This window comes from Opisthorchis viverrini, assembly GCF_000715545.1.
Source record: "Opisthorchis viverrini unplaced genomic scaffold opera_v5_6, whole genome shotgun sequence".
In the NCBI taxonomy this organism is placed as follows: domain Eukaryota; kingdom Metazoa; phylum Platyhelminthes; class Trematoda; order Opisthorchiida; family Opisthorchiidae; genus Opisthorchis; species Opisthorchis viverrini.
Window position 1 is genome coordinate 2,233,232 of NW_008751662.1, and position 12,411 is coordinate 2,245,642.

General features: G+C 44.7%; 1 protein-coding gene across 1 annotated transcript in view; it reads left to right on the forward strand.

Moving 5' to 3' along the window:
* The window catches only part of T265_00630 (hypothetical protein), a gene marked incomplete at both ends in the record, with an annotated part of 97,546 nt that overhangs the window by 59,926 nt on the left and 25,209 nt on the right, over window positions 1-12,411 (forward strand). The window contains 4 exons of the mRNA XM_009164458.1: window positions 718-1,068; window positions 5,743-5,994; window positions 7,432-7,615; window positions 10,747-10,806. Coding sequence (XP_009162722.1) covers window positions 718-1,068; window positions 5,743-5,994; window positions 7,432-7,615; window positions 10,747-10,806 — 847 coding nt within the window. The remainder of the gene's footprint in view (window positions 1-717; window positions 1,069-5,742; window positions 5,995-7,431; window positions 7,616-10,746; window positions 10,807-12,411) is intronic.

The window sequence follows — 12,411 nt, forward strand, 5'->3', positions numbered from 1 at the left end:
AGTGCTCGTCTCATGAAACTCGGACAGTTTCGGACCCATGACCTTCCGGTCAGCAGTGGAACACTCGATCGGTCTGGAGAGGCTGAATAGCAGCGCGGTTGACTCGCACTCAGACAAGATATAGCGTCATTCATCCTCGATTTAGAGAAACCGCATCACAAGCGCAGTGAAACTTATAGATGGGAAGTCGTCACTCGGGGATCTAGTCAACACGTGACCACGCGATGTGGATTCCTTGACTGAATGATGAACGGCACCATATCTTAGTTACAATGTATCCACACCGCTGATCAGCCGCCCATGGTCGAATAGTTAGGTGTTCAAACTACTGTCCTGGAGGTCACACGTTCAAGACTCCCTGGAGTTTCATCCACTGCACATGGCCAATGATTTTCAATTAGAATGAAACAGTTGTACAATGCATTTGGCTTTTTTCAGCATACATTGGCAGATCGAGATCTCCAGCGAGAATGCCTTACTTTGTGCTGTTAGTGTTTTCTGCCTCCTTGCACTGACTATGCGACGTTCGCAAGTTGTGAGTATTTTCACGTGCACTTTTTCCACGGGTTTTGATCCCTCTGTTACAGATCTACCGATTCGCTGCTTAGTGTTTTCTGCCTCCTTGCACTGGCTATGCGACGTTCGCAAATTGTGAGTATTTTCGCGTGCACTAGCGTTGAATCCACTTTTCCCCGGGTTTTGCTCCCTCTGTTACAGATCTACCGATTCGCTGTGGAACTACCCCGTTGTGAACGCCAGGCGGCTTCTTACAAAGGATCCACCTGCTGTAGCTGCAAACTTGTCGACTGTCGTTCGCTCCGTAAAGATTATTGCCACTCCGCAGGCGATCGAGAGAATTTGGTTGCTCATGGAGGCGGGACACTCTGTGTGGCTATCGATGACAAAATCGCCGTAAGCGGAGGCGGCAACGCAGTTTGTGAGGCTTGGGTTTACGAATACTCGCACAAACAATTGGTTGGGGACCCGCATTTCCTTTGCGGGATCGATGATGCGGTCACCGCAGTTGCAACCCGAAACCATTGCGTGGCAGTGGCATCTAAGAATCGTGTAAGTGTCACCCACCGTATTCGTAGTTCACTTATCACCACAACTGGGGTCTATACACACATCATGCATATTGATCGCTGTTGTGCATTGAACTTACTTTACGCACCAATCTGCCTTTGAGTTTCGTTTGGTGACGCCTTGCTGATCGTGACACGCACTGGTAAAACGAACGATATCAAGACATCATCAACTTTTTCCCCATGTGAATACAGTGTACGCAATATTTCTTCACGATTGCGCAAGTTACCGAATCTCCTGGTAAACATATTCTTGGAGATGAAATGGTTAAAATAGGTTATACATATATATGGTCCAGAACGGAAGTTTGGTAGCTTATGTAATGTAGCTTGGGAGGGGCTGAGTTTTCAACCGTACTTGATAGTTTTCTTGCCGTAACCGAGATGATGTGATCAGAGTGTAGTTGAGTGACGCAGCGCCGTTGCGTTCACGCTACCCAGTGTTGCGCTTCTGGCTGTGCATATTCTTTTCACCACTTGGTGACCTCTAGGTCTCTCGGATGGTTGGTTTCGTCGGCGGTTTGTTCGGTCAAGTCTCCATTGGCCACAGTGCAAATGAACAATAATCCTGGTTTCTTCAACTGGTACCCGGTGATTTGTGTCCCGTTGCTTCCACGGTTGATTTGGTCATGTGATCTGTCCGTCTGATAAACGGTTCTGGTTGAGCTCACCGGTTGATTCGACTAGCCTCTGATCACAGGGCTACGTTAATTCGGTCTAGATGGCTCTGATGTTTGATTAGATTTGTCGTGGGTTGTGATGCCTCTAGAAGTTTACTTGTTTATCTTGCATCTCCAAATTAGCTTGATGACGTCGGTTTTCGTGTGTAGATGCCAAAGAGGTTAGGCTATGTGTTGTATACGCTTTACTTTCACTCTTTCATGTATAGAAAGTCCCATTCTGGTTTGTTCAACGAAGTAACGGACCCAGCTGTTGTGTTTTTTTTTGAGGATCAAAGCTTACACAACAACGCACTGAGGATGGTGCCTCGATTTGTGACTGAATGTTTGCAACAAAACTGACAAATCAACCAAACCGCTTGAGTGTACCGAATTTCCACCAATTGCTTTTGAATCGTTGGTGTCCTAAAATCGATGGAGACACTTACGTTAGCTCGTGGCAGCAATACAAGGTGACCCATATTCAGCAACTAGGTAACACTCGATAGATAAGCTCGGTTGTATACGTGTGCGAGCGACCTGGGGCAGACAGTATCAAAAGCACCGTTTCCTTCACCAATCGTCATCCACGTCACCAGTATTCCCTTTGAATTCCGGGTGCTCCTCAGCCAACTCGACCCGATATTGCTGGGCTGCAGAGATGCTTTTCATCAACTAACGTGTTCCAGAGGGAAATCGAGTGCTCTATTTGTCCGCACAATGCCATAATCGCAGCTCAGTGGTCACAATTTTGTATCGAAGCTCTCCACGGGTAACTGGTTGCCACACGGTCAAACTGAGTTCAGACCTGGTTTGCAGATGAAGGTCTCTAAGTCTCAATATGTGCTAGTTAAAAACAAATGATGTTTATCACGTGACTGAGGAAGTCGCTCCCCATTATCCGTACGATCAGCGTCAACCCCGGATCGACCGATAAGGTGAGTTTCATTCGGACTTAGTCGGCGAACCTGAGCATTGATATGACCTTCCAAAGTCAGCTTACCTGTACTTCTTATTGACCGGAGCAACCAATCATGACAGAAGCTAGAGAAATACACTCACTTGCAAACAAATTTGGTTTTGTGAGAGACTCACCTGGAACCCAGCTGAACCTCCTTTCTATGATAAAAGCTATCTTTCCCAGTCTTCGTGCTTCCGTCCGTCGGGGCGTGTACTGGCACAACAAACAAAGACTATTTACCACGTCGAGATGTACTGATCTTGGATCAAGCAGTCATTCTAACAGCTCAAAGATAGCTTTACTGAAATTCAGTCCAGTAATGCGCTTTCAGCTCTGGTGCTAAGCGCAACTCCAATGCCGTAGCTACCACGTGCCATTGAACCAGGATCAGGCACCCGAGAAGTGCGGGGAATTTGAGTTCCTCTCGAACGATTTTAGATGTGTGACCGAACTGCGGTCTTGTATACGTGTTTCGGAGACAGCGTACATCTATCGAAGGGTAAGGCAAAATATGGATAGGAGCTACTTCTTGCGCAACTTGATAGAGGGTGCGGACGTTGAAAGCAGGACGTTGTGGAACAGGTCCCTTGAATTTAATAATGGCTTGTGTTAGTTTATTTTACTGGGCAGAACCTCGAACAGAAAGCAACGGTTGGTTGATTGGCAGCTAAATCATTGAGAAGGACTCGGCTGAGGGACGTGTATGGAGGAGTTCGTGAACGAAGAGGCAAAAGATTGAATTGTACTTCTCAGTTTTTTAGGCCAAAGAGGGGATTTACTTGAGCCACCTGGTCTTCAGCCTGTAACTCAAAGTTATGGCCCGAAATGCAGTTTGAAAATGTTGCGTTTTGTTCAGGAACCGCGAGGCATCGGTTGTTAGAGTTTTTTTGAGGAATCCCTCCAGGAGCCAGTGATTCATAAATCTGGTTTGGTTGGCTACAGGGAGTCAGGTATAACTGCCTGACTCCTAATGTTGCTGCGCAAAGTAAGTACCTTCTAAACAGTACCAGACACTTTGGTCTGAGAAGCATTTCGACTGTATTGAATAATGCGCCGGTGATCACGGTCTTAACATGCGGTTTTTAGGTCCGACCTGTTCTAGCCCGTCCTTCGTCGATGGCAAAGTAGCATCGCTACTTCCTGTATTGAAAATGCGCCGGTGATCACGGTCTTAACATGCGGTTTTTAGGTCCGACCTGTTCTAGCCCGTCCTTCGTCGATGGCAAAGTAGCATCGCTACTTCCATAAATATGAAGGTGCTTGCTGCCTGAATGAAAGCAGCTGCTGTTATCACACTCTTATCGCACAAACAGCACGACTTTACCTATAGATCACCTCGTAATAAGGCTTCTTACAGTAAAGGGACTCGCTGTTCTTTGTCTGGCTGCTCTCTGTTGGTCATCCTCGCATGGTTGGTTCGTTAGAACTGAGTTCTAGTTTGTATAGCTGGCAGAAGCTCGACTACCACGACAAGACGACAGCCTTAGTTAGGGACCTTTGGACAGCCTCGCATAAGAATGGTAATATACACGAGTAAAAAGGGGGAACGTTGTCCTTGGCGTCCTTATATGTGGAGAAAAGATTTCAGTGCGCCTATTGGAAGTCTTCAACAATGCACATGTCGCCAGTCTTCACCGGGGGCTTAGTACTCACTACCTCTTGGACGGCTTTTCAGCCTTGTGATATTCGGTTCCCGCAGATAGAAACTAAGGTCACCATATACTCATATCGCGGCGCACTAGTAGCCCACTCTCCCCTCGGGTAATACATTTTTTAACAGTGAATTCTTATCATACATTTTTCACTCGCTTTCATATATTTCTTTTGCACCCTTGTCTTAGAGGTCCTCTTGAATTCACAGGCGAACATCATTAGGTGGAAATCAGACGGTAGTTTCCTTCAATCAATTTTTGCTGTATAGTTCCTTATAGTAATTGTTTCTTGCTTATTCTTCCTAGTCCGATGCAGCCTGTATCTAGCTTGCGTGAAGAAGGGATTTCTGACACGATGGTCAATAAATGAGTGTTCCATCGATTGCGAGACACCAAACTGTGATAAATCAGAACTATGAAAATCCTATCTCAGATTTTTTTACCCTGGGTTGTGCTTGTCTCTCGGATCGACTTTTGGGGGGACTACAGAATCGCATTCTTTGGTCACATCCTCATCCAGTGCTCACTGCCCTCCGTCCCCTTATGTATCGGTTTCCACGCATGCATATCGTCATTATTTATTCTGAGGTGGATTCCGAGTTATACTGAAGCTTCCCTGTAAGTCCAGGTGAAGCTCTGCGATTCCTGACGGACCTCATCTTCCCGGCTTCAGCTGCCACCTAACGCTACTTCCAGAACCGATTTGATTCATCTTGTCGGAACTGTTTCCTGAGGCTTTCACCCTTGCCCTTCTTTGGTTGTACGGTCCATCGTGAATTTCGTTTTCCCAGCGAATGCACAGTATTTCGCCAGGTTAGTTTCTGTAACAATGCACTTGGTGGACCAGCAACCACAGGCAAAAGTCTCCCATGCTTCGTAGAAAAAATGGGGACCAACATGGACCTGATTTCAGCATTGTCCGTTGAACACTTCTCAAGACACCTTGCTGCTATGCCAGTCGAGTGAAACTCAAGGCCAAGATACTGCCAGGTCACCCAAGCCTAGACAGGAGTAATCTAGAAACCAGAGTTCGGGCCTAAGGTTCGCGCCTTAGCCACTAAGCCATCTCGAGCTCAGTGACATGGATGTCTGAAAACTCGTGAGGATGCCCAAAATGCTCAGAGCTTCATCGTTGCCAGTATCGTGAAACTGTTACACACATACGAGTTACCTTTTTGGTTTGCCGAGTTCCTTTTGAGCCTATTTTCAAATAATTTCAATACAACAGTTTTCGCCTTCCAAGCATCTAAGTGCCTGCTTGTTTTTCTTCGCTGGAATTCCCACGAAAGATATCTATTTCTCTTTCGCAGACTAGTTTCATTATCATAGATAGTTGTTGGCTTTGTTGTTCCTGTATCAACTTAAGCTCTCCCTTAATGTTGCAGATGCTACGTGTTTACCGGCTGGTCGATGATGCGTTCTCAATCCACGTGTGCATCCCTCATGCAGCAAATGACTGGATCACATCGTTGACCTGGAGTGATATCGGATGCGGCCAAAGTTCATACAGCGCCTCTCTGGTTGTTGGAAGCAATGATGGTATGGTTTATACCTACAGAATTTACAGACAAAAAAGCCACAAACGAATCCAGTCGATTGGCGGACCCGGGGGACCAATCACCAGTTTGAGTTCCAAGGTTAGCACGACCCGTATTATCTAACAACCAATCCTAAAATGCATGTCTGTATGCGGCAAGGCCAGGAGCTAACCTTTAGTGCGTCAGTTTTCCCTTCCATTTAAGAAAAAATTCACACAGGTCCCATGAACCCTCCATCTGAGAAGCCTTTACTTCGAAGAGCCGTTCAATACCGGATCACGTGACGTTAACCGAGTGGTTGAAGGACACCGTGTCCTACGCAAGTGGATCTCACTTATTCGGCTTCCCGCTTCCAAATACTATGGAGTTCAACTTCTAAGCGAAAATTTGCTGTACAAAATTCCTTCTGAAAATCACTCTGATCGTGATTCTCAATACCCACGAAACAGCTGTACGGTTGTCGTCTTCCGGCGTAGATTAACTCCACTTACAGGACGAAGCCTCTTTTGAAACTTCGACATCCCCGTTCTACTTAAAAATCTGGGTGGGAATTGACAGCATGAATCCCATTTCGTCAGTTTGTAGTCCTACATTTCGACGTTTCCGGACTCAGAGAATTTCATTTGCGCCGTATCCTGAAAAGTGAACCGTATTAGGACTTTTCGTAAAATCTTTCGTTCTGTTTTGCCAGATCACGAAAGGGATGAAGATTTCGACTCTAGGAGGTACATCATCATCATCATCATCATCATCATCATCATCATCATCATCACCATCATTGTCAGCTGTAATAACCGCTTACTCGTCGTACATTGGTTGTAGCTGCCGCAGATTCCTTCACCGATGATTTGTGGAGGGGGGTAGGTAGCTGCACATTGCAGGCGGGAGATGATACATTGGTACATAAATCCAGCACTGTCAGTGGGCAATCAAGTGGGGGGATGGGAACAGGAGCTATGGATTGAAGGCAATAGCTTGGATGGACGAGCGCCATTGAGGGCGCGACTGGGCCATATCTGGCAATGTCTCTAACCATTGATGTGGCCCGTCTCGGGATCCCCATCCAGGAAGACGGCAATGAACATGAACTTCCTGACCTGGGTACCAAAGTGGCCATCTTAGAAATTTGACTATATTGGGCTAACAGTACGATTTGACGAATCGGTTGATTACAATCCCCTTAGCATTGCGGTCCTCGCACGTATTCGAATCTAAATTTGCGGTGTCAATTTCGAGTGAGGCGTTGTGAGGTTCTGTCCGCATCTGAGGTGTTCCCTTTACAAAGAAGAATGCCTATATGGGAAACTATTTCACTACGAGCGCTACAAAAGCAGTCGAGGGTCACCTATGTTGTGGATGGCAAACCAGCCGCCGAAGGGGGAGATTAAAAATACCACCTCCAAACGATTCACTCCTTCATGAATAATACACAATTTGCGCATGATATCTGGTTACACGAGAGGCATACTGTACGGATACCATTCTTTGTTATCTCTTTTCTTCATCTGATTTCCCGAATTCCCTTCCTCTCACCAGGGCCAATTCGTTGCCTGCGGATCGATGGAAGGTCTAGTGAGATTATGGAGAATTAATAAGTGGAAACGCCTTGAACCTCTGACAACCCTGGATTCAACTCACATCGGAAGGGGAGATCAAGCCCCTACTGGAACGTCGACGACTGTTGTGCTGTTCAATGAAGAACATGTGGCACTTCCAACGTGTATGTTTGTGGTTATCACCCAACTGTGTGTGAGATTACAATTTACCCCAAATGTTTCATCACTTGATTTCCTTGCATGTAGCTAAGGCGGAGCCATATATCTTGTTGATAGGTGAGGGAATTCGGGGAATTCTAAAGAAGCTTACGCCCTGTAAGTGAAGCCAATCTATGCTGAAAAGCCTCGAAGTACGATTGTTTTATCCTTATTGGAATTCTTCGGGCGTGCGCATCTGACGAAACTTCAGATATTATTGAATACGCGAACTTTCGGCTAGTAGCTTGTACACTTAAAAGTTCGCGCACGAGTGGCTTGTCATCAGTGTGATTGGCTCTCACTTAGACACTACCAACAATTTATAAGTAGCTTAGAGGGAGAATAAAATTCACCTGGTTAGTGGACCTTTCATCTGAAAAGTCGTCACTCGATGCAGTGAACACGTGTGACCATGTGATGTGGTCCCGCCTATTGAGGAATGAGTGCGACTTAACAAAAATGCTGATCAGCCGTTCATTGCCGAATGGTTAAGTGCTCTAGCTACTAACCGGGGGTCACTCGTTCGAGACCCTCTGCCAATAAGGTGGAAGCAACTGTACAACGTTCTCGGTCTTTCAGCATAGATTGACTTTACTTACAGAACGAAAGCTTCACAACTATATATCTGTTTCACTTTTATACGTTTTTTCCAGGCCTCGAGTGAAACTAGAATGTGCGATCTCTCTAACGAAAATTATATCGAGCACAGAGTGATTTGCGTACATCTACAGTATGCCCTCAGTCGTTCATCTCGATTTTGAAGGTCTCTATGCATCTTGGAAAATTTAAATTTAAAAAAATTAGAAGTTAAAAGTTAAAATGTTAAAAATTGATTGTTACTTACTTACTTACTTACTTACTTACGTGATTAATCAATTAATTAATTAATTAATTAATTGATAAGTACGATTAATAATTATTTAATTAAATTGATAATTTAAATATAAAAGCAAGCTTAAAACCGTAGTGCGTGCAGGGAACGCTAATAATACCATTTCATGCGTTCAGAGTTGTGCTCCTTATTAATAATTAAATCTTGCCGTGCGTTTTTTCACCATTTCCTCTGTTATTTCCCATCCCATTGAACAGATTCGATGCATGACGGGAACGCTCACTGTAAATGCCTCAAACCGTTCGAGTGGTTTCTTTTTTGGGGGGGAAGCACGGCAATGAGCTTAGAATATCGTGCCAAACAAAACAGCAGCGGCCTTTGTGCGGCACATCCACTCGATGAATGTCATAAACCAGTTGGGTCTCTTGTCAACTTCAAAGTAATTTGCAACTAAGCCTATTTCGTCAACTGCGTCCAGTTTAGCGTTCAAGTAGAACATCAAGGTGGTGTTAATTCAAGGACTACGCTTGCTTGATATGCTCCAATTTGAGCGTGACCGAAGGCGGGTTGCAGAAGAGTCTTCATCAACCTTATCAGTAGTGAGACGTCAAGAGAAAGCCATAGCCTAATGCTACATATTTTTAGAGTGTTAAGAACTGTATGGGATGTAAATATTATCCAAAAGTGCTTTTCAAGGTTGATCGTTGAAGGACAGCCGAAAATGGTTTCTAAAACTACGTTGCTATCTATATCGTGACTTATACCTGTCTGGAGTTTAGTCTGCTCATTTATTTTTGTGGTATCTAGTTGAAATCGGTTTATTTAAGATGATAGATTTCCAAGGCAACGAAATATTTCTAATTCGGAAATCCGTTTTTGTTATTTGTTTAAACTTTTGAAACCCCTGGAACGGGCACCTTTTTTCCAAAGCGGAAAAATCCTTGCAAACGATTTTGTCTGTAGTCAAATTTTCTATCCTACCTTGCTAAGCGTGGATATTTGTGCAACAAAATGTGCATGAAGGCTTGTGATCAATCGACTGAAGCATCCTCAGGGCCACGAATACAATCTCAGGAATGCTTTTCGTCACTGAAGTGACGAAAGTGATGCTGAATTACGCACTAACGTATATAGGCCACAGTTATAATATTTCTTATGGTTCACAAGGAAGTACATCACAAGCACAACGAGGGAGGCACGGGAACTGATTTTTCGCTTGCCTTACTTTCGCCCTAAAAACAGCCTTGTTTCATTGTAAACTCGGATGAGCGCTCTTGTCGGTTTCCGTTTCTAAATGACAGCAAGATAGCGATCACCTGTCGCAGCTTCAAAACAGTGGTGTAAACAGATGATACCGCAGTAGGGGTTCGAGATGGCTCAGAAAGTCCTTGGTTCGAACCCAACTCCGGCACGTCGACTGCTCATGTCCAGGCCTCCAGCATTTTTACTATCATTACTACTACTACTACTAAACTGCAGTAGAGCACATGATTTTACGCATAAAGCTTGTCGCCCATCTATACCGGGGCGCCGTATTCCATTACGATTACCACTAAAAAACGACATCCATGGCAAAAAAAACTCAGAGGGTGTATTAAAATGAATTGAGTTTGCATTCTTTATACTCAAAGGACAAGCCAAATTCAAATATGGGTGTCCAATGATGAATAACGACACGTGCCCGCAGCCAAATAAAGTGAACAGAAGTCACAATATTTAGTCGGTAAATTTGATTACCATTATCTTGCCAATGCACTCATACAGAGCGCTGACGCGGATCTGAAAGCATGGGAAAATATCGAAGTAACCGGTTAATGAATGACTAATGATCAGATGCCTCGTAAGCTGTGTGCCGTGTCTGTTGGAAATTGTACATTTGAGCTTATTCTTTTATTTCCAAGGTGGATTATGCTCCGTGACTCTTTGGCCGAAATCGCCCTCCGTGCTTCCGCTGCGAAGCAGGAAGAGCTGTGTGCGAGCACACTTCCAGGTTTGACAAGCACTCTATCGTTGAGATCGAAGGAACGCATATGTTTGTGTGTGAACCTGGTCCGGTCTAATGATATCAAAGAACTTTCTAACTCGGGGTATTTGGTGACCTTGATGATTCACCGCCCTTAGAACGTCGATCTCAGGAAGAGTTCACTGAGATGCCCAGTCACACCATAGTCATAAGTTCCATATTTATTTCTGTTGATCTACTTAGTTATTTACTCACTGTATGCAACAATGCTATTGGTTTCTTCCCTTTCTAATGTCCCCTAGCTGATGAGGATGTTGAAAGTACGAAAGTTGACACGGAACAACGGAACAACACGGAACAAAGTAAGTGAACCAAAGTAGGGGCACAATTTTGTGTCATTCGCGTGAATTCAGTTGAAATTGCGTCTAAACTCACTAGCTGCATCACTGGCTTATCAAAGCGAGTTCGATTTTGTGACGGTTGTTACAGAAACTGGGCGACTTACTACACACAAAACTTAAGCAACGAATTTCCCTCATCAATCTGCATGGCCCCTCCAGGCTGCGAGCCCCCAAGCACGAGAATCAGTCATAACCTGTTGCCAATTGTGTTCTGCTATGAGAGGCCTCCGGAGGCTAGCGCTCTGTATGTTCAGAGCTTCAATTAATTTATGTGGCCTAGTTAACCATGCCGATCTAGGCTTTCAGTGATAAGAGTTTTAAAGTTTTCAGCTCAGGTTATTCGAAGAAATTATTACTAGTAGAAATAACACTAGTACTATACTAATACATTTTAAACTGTAGGTGCGAGAGAACATCCCTTGACAAGAAAAATATTGATGTTTTGGGGTGAATATTTAAAAGAAACTGACAGATAAAATTCGCTCTCAAAAGGCTCTTGTTTGAGTGGTCACTCGTTGTTTGTTAAACTCCTCGCTAGTCGATAGACTAATCGAAAGTAGTACCTCGTGCAATGTGGGCTCCTCAGAGAGCAGTTGGGTCTCCAGACACTCTTGGACGTTGGAATTATTAGCTCCTGTCTCGAAACTACGTAAGCTCAATTTGAAGAGGAATAATTCACCCACCTTGAGGATGTAACCTCGTGATTGGTGGTGAAACGTTTGCGACCCGCTGGTCAAGCTCGCTGAACAGAGCAAAAACCAAGCAGCCACCTCCCAGCTACCTATTTTCTGGAAAATTGCCAAAGAACGATGATCCCTGATTCTATCGCCATCAGTGTTCAAAAGTGATGCTTTGCTGCCTTCCAACCATGGTTTATTTGAAAGCCTCATTTTGAATAAAATAATGAAATTTGACCGGTGAGGGGCTTAGTGCTAGCTTATCGCAGTCGTTCTGAGGTGCCTATACCTCCGGATACTCTTTCAGATAAGCTGGATAGTAACTGACAAGCACGCCATTGACATCGATTAGTAGCGATTTCTCTCAGCGTCTCCAACCAGGTGTGGTGCGGATCACGCGGTCCCTACCCTGAATGGTGAGTAGCACTGACGATACCCAAACTTTTCGTAATCCCCTTCATACCCCTCTACCAGGTCGGGGGTTGACTACCTCTCTTCTTCCGCCACTCTGAATTGGACACGGGAAACAACACACTATTCGGCAAACTATGGTTCAGCATACGCCTGATAAACACGTCCATTGAGATTCAGAGATGTACCGCTTTGACGCCATGGGTGTCTCAAATTTGCAAACGTGACCCGAGCCTTGGAGATTGGTGTATCGACCTCGACTGTTACCCTACAATGGAAACTTACACAACTTCCAAAATATATATATATATAAAGCTTCACAATTTCGAGTGCCTCTGTCTGAATTGTAGGTGGCGCGTTCAGTGATTGCATGTCCATGAGCATGACCTTACACTTTGCGGGCGCAGTGCGCATGCCAAAGTACGGGATGCCCCTGGTCAGTTTATCTAAAACCACCCTCGCCTTCTCCCTTTCAAAG